This window comes from Cynara cardunculus (genome assembly GCF_001531365.2).
Source record: "Cynara cardunculus var. scolymus isolate 2C chromosome LG 9, CcrdV1, whole genome shotgun sequence".
NCBI classification, from domain to species: domain Eukaryota; kingdom Viridiplantae; phylum Streptophyta; class Magnoliopsida; order Asterales; family Asteraceae; genus Cynara; species Cynara cardunculus.
The window spans coordinates 14,994,864-15,002,528 of record NC_037536.1 but is presented as its reverse complement, the minus strand read 5'-3'; the positions used below and the strand labels follow the sequence as shown (position 1 = coordinate 15,002,528).

The window sequence follows — 7,665 nt, the reverse complement described above, 5'->3', positions numbered from 1 at the left end:
ATCATCACTGTTATTCTTATCTGAATCCAACCCTACGCATGTATATATATATATATCTATACTACATATATAACCATTTACATCAATATCTTAAGTACAAGTCCTAAAACATAAGTTACAATGGTTTTATGCAAGTAATTCAAAAAACTCTTAATTACCAAATATCATGCATAAGGTACAACTTTTTTGTGCAAGGGTTTTAAACCCACAGCTCCAAAACTTAATCGGAAGCTTTCAAACGTGCTTTCTCCCTTACAGTCTTCTGCACATTCTTATATCAGTGTCTCAGCGCTCAAACAAATTTGGGTATAACAGAGATGCTTTCTTCCTTGACTCACCGGGAACAGGTTAACATTGTGGTTTTGATGTATCACCTCGAACAGATGTCCAATTTGCTTTCTTCTCTCACAGTCTTTAAGAACAATTTCATGTATCAAACCGATACATATCACTCCCTCCTCCATGATGTTTTAATTTCACAGGTTCTTCAAAACCCTAGAGATTTCCATTTCAATTTTAATTTGGAGGTATGTTCTTCAAAACCCTATTGATTTCGATTTCGATTTCAATTTTGAATAAGAGAAGCCATATAAACTTGAGCTCTTTCTTGTACTTTGCATCAAAGCATGTGGTGAATCTATTATCATCTAATATAGAACTCTTGTGTATCTTCTATCATCGGAGGGGACTGAACTCATGTTCGCACCGTCTGATTTGATCTTTTCTGCCTTGTTAGGTTTCTCTGGTGATCAATTACGACCTTCCAAATAACCGAGAGCTCTACATTCATCGTATTGGTCGATCTGGTCATTTTGGACGAAAGGTAATTTAAGAACTATTTTTCTCGAGTTTCTACTTCAAACATGATATATTGGGATAGTTGGAGTAGAAGGCTTGTAAGTCTTARAATTTATATTGGGATAATTTTAAAAATCTTGCAGTTAGGGAAATTCTTGATTTTAAAGGAAAGACATTGATTGATTGGTTTTATAATATAACAGAGGTTGTTGAGGCCAAAGGCCWGCATGCTGACTTGGAGGASTTGACAAAGAAAATACAGGTGTAGTTTTTGTATTACCTTGTATTCTTATATTTGGAAGCTTGAAGTGCTATATTGACAGATAGTGTGACAGCTTTCAGAGATAAACTAAAATGACATTGTTCCATTGGCTGTGGTTTTTCAATTGCTTTGTTTCCTAGCATCTTTCTYKGTATCATATTGTTGCCYGTAAAAGCTGTACATACTCTCTGTATCATATGAAGCCCATTAGCAGCTATCTACTTTTGAAAGCTGACAAATACCCCTTGAGCCTAAACCCAACTAATACCCCTTGGAACAACAAGTAGACGCCTGATTTTCGTAAAAACTTAAGAACCATATGCATTTGAGGTTAATTTATTCACAACACAACTGTACAAGATTGGAAGGAGAGGCACCATATAGGAAGTGTGGTTACCTAAGATCCACACTGCATTCTGTTTGGGACTGCATCATCTTGTGCAGAAAACAACCACCAAACAGCAGGTATAAGAAAGTAGGTCATGGTAGTATGTGCTTGATGCAGCTATTGATCTTTTTCTGCAAATTAATTACATTTTATATCAATCTTCAAATCGATTCTTGTTTTTTTTGCCTTCAAAATCCAAGTATGACGATGGGAGTAGTATTTAACATAATCTTAAAGCACCATGTTCATGAATCATGATGGGATCAAGATGAAAAGGCATGGAGAATCATTAGTATTTCAAGTTTTCAAATATGTGCTAGCCTCTTTCAAATATACATGCATCCCAGGTCTTGATTATAAACAGATTCTATAGTATGTTCTAAACCCCTGTGCCAACACTACATACAACTATCTTCATAAATTGTTMACACATACTTGAACCGTGCCTRCTGTATATGTAGTATATGGTGGTACATATATATCTTTCTGTTGATGTGAGCATACCAACAAAGGTCTCATGTGGAACTTTCTTATTTTTGGTTCTGTTTGGAATTGTTCAACTACTAGCTTCTCAAATACCCCACATTTTTCATAGAAAATGGCTCTCAATTATTGCTGCAACCATGTCCTTCACCTATTCTGTTGCTGTCAAAATGAACATATTCTGTTGCTGTCAAAATGAACATATATATGTTTACCTGAATTTCACATTCTGTCTGTGTTGTGTTGTGTCCTTTATAAATTGGTCATGTAGTCCCTATGCTCTCAATTTCACTACAACGTTCCCAAAATAAGATAAAAAAATAGTAGAGAATGATATTTATCACATATAGGAGGATGATATTTCACCCATACTCAAGTAATATGGTTTATTTATCACATATAGGAGGATGATATTTCGACAGGATGTTTTTGATTCCTTTGTTAATTAAGCTAAGCTAAATCAAACCAAAGGAGCCAGTTTATCCACCCGGATTCATACGATTATGAAGTTGAACTACTTAAACATGTTTGGTTGCTTGCAGAACTGCTGTCTGATGACTCCACTAGCAAGGTCTCAATGCTATACTTTCTGTAATAGAATCCATGCTGTGTTTTATATTTTTCAAGTTCAAGTTGAGGCCAATCTGCTGCTCTTTTTTCGTTTTGTCTAATTCTGTCTCAAAGCATGTGATTATAGTTGTTCATTGTAGTCATCGGCGGGTTCACAACAAAGGGGTAGGGGGCACAGGCCCCCAACAAATCTTAGGAGTAGTTTATTTGTATTTTTTATTTTGTTAACCTAAAAACTATTAATAGGCTCGGAAAAAATAAAAGTTAGACTCAATTCTAATTCTTGTCATCTCATTTAGAACTCKTACTTGAAGGAGTCGTTACTTGATCAATTAAACTCTAATTCCTCTAACTTTAAGTGTCGACCCGTTAAAATTCATTTTAAATCTCTTGTTTTGTTTGCTATAATACTAATGAATAAATTATTTTTATTTAATTAAAGTRGACTTTTAAGCCGAAAACCGAATAACCCAAAATCGTATTGGTTCGAAAGAGTTATTCGGTTTCAGATTTTTTTTKACATCCTTAAAAGGTGCCCCCAATAATAAAAGTTTCTGGATTTGCCACTGATTGTAGTCATTGTTCTTAACTTCTAGGGTGGTCATTAAGTATTTATCTAACCCTCATGGATTACAGATCGTCTACTCTGGAGCTGTTCTKGAGGTATGCATGAGGAAGCTTTTGTTTTATCCAGAAATAGTTAGTTTCATAGAAGATGAGAAGGACAAGTTTCCTTCTGTTAAAGTGCACTATGCATTTAATGCTCCACCAAAGTTGATCATGTTGGATGGTGCTGGACAACGTAAAGAAATCATAAGGTGTGTTTGTTGTTTGGTTTCATATGCTTGTCATCGGCCAAAGCATATTATGCATATGGTCAACAACTTGTCGAGTATAAAGTGGATACTTTCCTGTAGTCGGATAATGATGTTCTGCCCTTTAGAACCTGTTTTCTACATGTCTTCTCATACTTATCATCAATAGATCAGTTAGTCGGATGATACACAATTACCCATTAGTGATGGACAAAAAAATAACAGCTGAACTTGTTACAGGTATCAACTATGCTGCTTGATTTTGCCATCCACTTCAACTCCTCAATTCTTTTTTTTTTTGGACTTCTAATCATTATCTTGTTTTTCGTTTATTACTGTTTGTGGGGATGTAGGCAGGTGCTGTTGTGCATTGCTGCCATGTACTGTTACTTGTTGACCAAATTGGCTTTTCAGGGGTTTGATGTGATCTGAAATCACCATGCTTCTAGAAACATAATTAATTTGTGTTTTCCTTGGGGAGGAAGCATGACCTATCACAACTTTCCGAATGAGTAGGAGTGCTTTGGTAACATTTTATGTAATAAAAGTATTTAGTTACTTAAAAAGCAACTTCATTTTTAACATTTTTCATGCCCAAAAGGAGCAAATTGTAAAGAAAGGCTTAGCAGAGTGTCCAAAGGTGCAAAAGATAAAAAAACAGTGAAGAGTCCTTTAAGAAAGTTGTACAGGTTGTGCCTATAACTATGCTACCTTTGTCTTGTTGGTTTGGCAACTTTTTTAGCTTATATATATGATGTTTAGTTGATCTCTCAAATGAAAGTTGACAGTGTTTTGCGTATTGCTAGAAAATTTAAAACCAGTGGAACTTTAAAATCGTTAAAATTAATGGTTCCCGCCGCATTGCGCGGGTACACAACTAGTATATATATATATATATATATATATATATATAATTAATTAATGTGTAACGAATGGAAAAGGTTATAGATCCACCTCTAAGAAGTCCCGATGCTAAGTTTTTATAGGCTAAGACCTCGTTAAGAATTGGGCCCACAAACATAATAACGATCTTAAGCGATTATTTTCTTCATCAAACGTATCATTTAAAACAAAGAAAAAAACCATAGAGTATTAATGGTGGAACCTTTAAGAACTCCAGTTGTCATATATTTATCATATTATTGGCATCGTAATAAAGTAAGAACCTTAATAAAACTCTCCAATGAAGGTTCTTACAAAAGCCTTACTTTCCAAATTTTTATTTAAACATCTGAGTTCTAATAAAAACTTGTGAGTAGACAAAAACCTATGCCCCAAAATAAATATTTTTATGATAAAAACTTTAAGAGGAACCTCAATTGATTTCCTAGAAGTATTTATGTCAATATGTTACATATTTCATGACATTAATTTGTCTATATGCACATCTTAATATGTAAATATAAAGAGAGAGTCAAGTTTATACGAAAACAGTAATTAAATAAGGAAAAAAGAAAACGCTCGAATCACATATGATTTTACACTAGAATCACGTATAAAATCAATATGATTCACGCAACTTTAATGACCGCAACCTGAGGTCCCGAGCCACGTCATGTGCAGATCTTTCCGTTGACCATTAATATAAAATTACATGTGATTTTGCATGTGATTTGACTGTTTTCTTATTATTTTATTTGAATACTGCTTTCTCTCTCTCTCTCTATATATATATATATATATATATAGATATAGAGAGAGAGATATATAGATATATAAAGACCAATGTGATACCCTACCTGTTAAGACATCTTCTCTCTTTGTGCAGGAGATGATGATCAATTAATCTTCTAATCTCATCATTCTCATTTTAATCAGAAATGAAAGTTTGTGAATTATCAAAAAATGATTTTATTTTTGACATTTTTAGACTCAAATAGTCAGCGACGGAAGACCCCCTTAGCGACGGACCAATGAAGGAATTTTCCCTCGCTGATACTCTTCATTTTTGTAGTGAAAACAAATAACAATTTGTTAGCCAAGTGATTGGTTTTCGATACAAAAGATTAAGGGGCTATTTAGTTTAAATTAAATTGTTTATGTGGACTAATCTATCTGTATAAATTAAAAAAGTTTTTGTTTTGGGAAAGTTTTTCATAAATGGAAGGAATGTGTTATTTAATTGGGAATGACAAGTTTGGAAAATACTTGTCTTGTGCATAAAGCTCCCTCTATAAGGTTACTGAATAATTAAGTCAATATCAAACAGTCTTCTATATATAACTGACTTTGAGTTACTGAAAAAGCTCCCTCTATAAAGTTACTGAATAATTAAGCCATTATTAAATAATACTGAAATTTGATTAAATACACATGGGATAAATTTACATAACTTTGAGTGCGTATATATATAACACAAAATCCTTTTATTCCATTCGCAAATAATACATAATTAATTACAATCAGACCTTGGCCAAATACGAACCAACCCTAATTAAAAATTAATAAAACCACATTAAATTATTCATGTAATACTAATAACATGCATTCCCTTTAGCCATGTATGAGTTAATTAGTGTATATATATATATAAAATTATTAATTATATATAACGATAATTAAATGATAACCATAAAAAAGTTGCAAACATGTGAGAATCGTTATAAAAATGTTTTTTTACATTATCTTTTTTGATCAAAAGCTATGATTTAACATATTATTTCATATATGTTTGTGTTCACCTTATGAAAAAAAAATTGAATGTGAAACTTTTTTTTATTCACTTGGTAAAACAATTAAAAATTATTCGTATGGAGAAACAAATACATGTGAAACTATCGCAATATAAAACAATATCTTAAATCTTAGCATTTGATTGAAAAAAGTCAATGTAAAAATCTATTTTTTATATCAATTCTTATGGGATTTTTAACTTTTTTATGGTTCTGGTTTGATTTAATCCTTTATTATATATATATATATATATGTATATATATATATGTATATGTATGTGTGTATGTAGGCAGCTAATTGTTTGAAGCTCCATTAGACCCCATCATCATTTTCCGGTTAGCGATGGCTCCAACGGAAACCACCGTCAATGGCGGTGAAGAAGCGGCCGTGATAGCGGCACCACCACCATGGCGACCTGCGAAAGCTTTTCCGTTGTTGATGACGTGGTTGACGGGAACACAATGGTTTCCACCATTACCAGTGTGATTGCAGCTATTTCCAGGACTATGACTTGGCGTATGATCAAGCGATGGCAAAATCATGAGTTCCAAATTTGAAGGTTGATTCACCATCATCAACCCACTGCTTGCAATTCCATTGTCTGGTTTCATTATCGTCAACAATAGCATCAGCGACGCCATTGCTGCAACTACCATCAAAAAGCTTTGTTTTTGCATGCTTAAAGTCTGTTTCTTGTTCACCAAGCAATTTGCATGCAATCTTTTCTTGATGCTTGTTTGTTTTGTAAGTTTTTGTGAGGATGAGAATTAGGATTAAGGTATTTATAAGTTGGTGGATTTGGGGTTAGGGTTTAGGGTTCCATGAAACTGAAGTTGATCATGACTTTGAATGTTGACCGGTGGAAAATGGTTTTAGTCGTATAAAACATGTATGCATTTTCCATATTATTTTCAGATGATTTATGAAGTTAATTTAATTTGACATTAATTACTAATACCATTAAAAAATGAATCAGATATATCTGAATTGAATCTTATGGGGTTATTTCATTATGGGGTTATTTCAACTGACAATAAAACTTGGGTCTGTGAAAATTCTCCTGAGAGGCCATCTATTCGAGTAGGCCATTTGGGATTTTTCTGGCTGATCTCACTACAACAAAATTGATTTTATAGAATTATAGGACACCTAAAATACAGAAACATAATTAGAAAAAAATACACAAACAAATATATATGATTTTTGTCCTAGTTGAAGAAAGTGTTGAACCGAGTGATCCAGTAAAAAAAAATCTAATTATAGAGCGTGAGTATAGTGCAATGAGATAGTGAAATCTGTCATAACAGCACCAATGGTACTAAAAGTAGGGTCCTCTTAACTATTGTGCCATGCGGTTGTGACGTTTGTCACAATAGCACCGATGGTACCAACAATCTGGAATCAATGTAATTCTTAGTAGAAACGACTGTAAAAGAGCCCGAGCCATCCAAGGATCACACCTACCGATCTTTCTAATTAGAGGCCACGACCGACTGTAAGCTATGCAATGAGGCAGATCGTTGCGCCGGTTTTGCACCCCCGGTTCCCTTCGGAAAAAAATGTATCCGACCATCTCCTACCTTTTTCTTACAAAAAGAAAAAAAGGATCAACATCTTTACATCTAAGATGGACAATTTGCAGGTCCATTAGGTTCTAATAAGAACTTTTAAAGTGA

General features: G+C 33.5%; 1 protein-coding gene across 1 annotated transcript; it reads left to right on the top strand.

Annotated features, from left to right (window-relative positions):
• The first annotated feature begins 310 nt into the window (after positions 1–310).
• On the top strand, positions 311–3,748 carry LOC112517827. The gene is made up of 5 exons (XM_025125198.1): positions 311–527; positions 737–823; positions 2,474–2,502; positions 3,098–3,319; positions 3,670–3,748. Exons 1-5 carry the CDS (start codon positions 318–320, stop codon positions 3,746–3,748), a joined length of 627 nt encoding a protein of 208 aa, XP_024980966.1. The 5' UTR covers positions 311–317.
• The last annotated feature ends 3,917 nt before the right edge of the window (positions 3,749–7,665 follow it).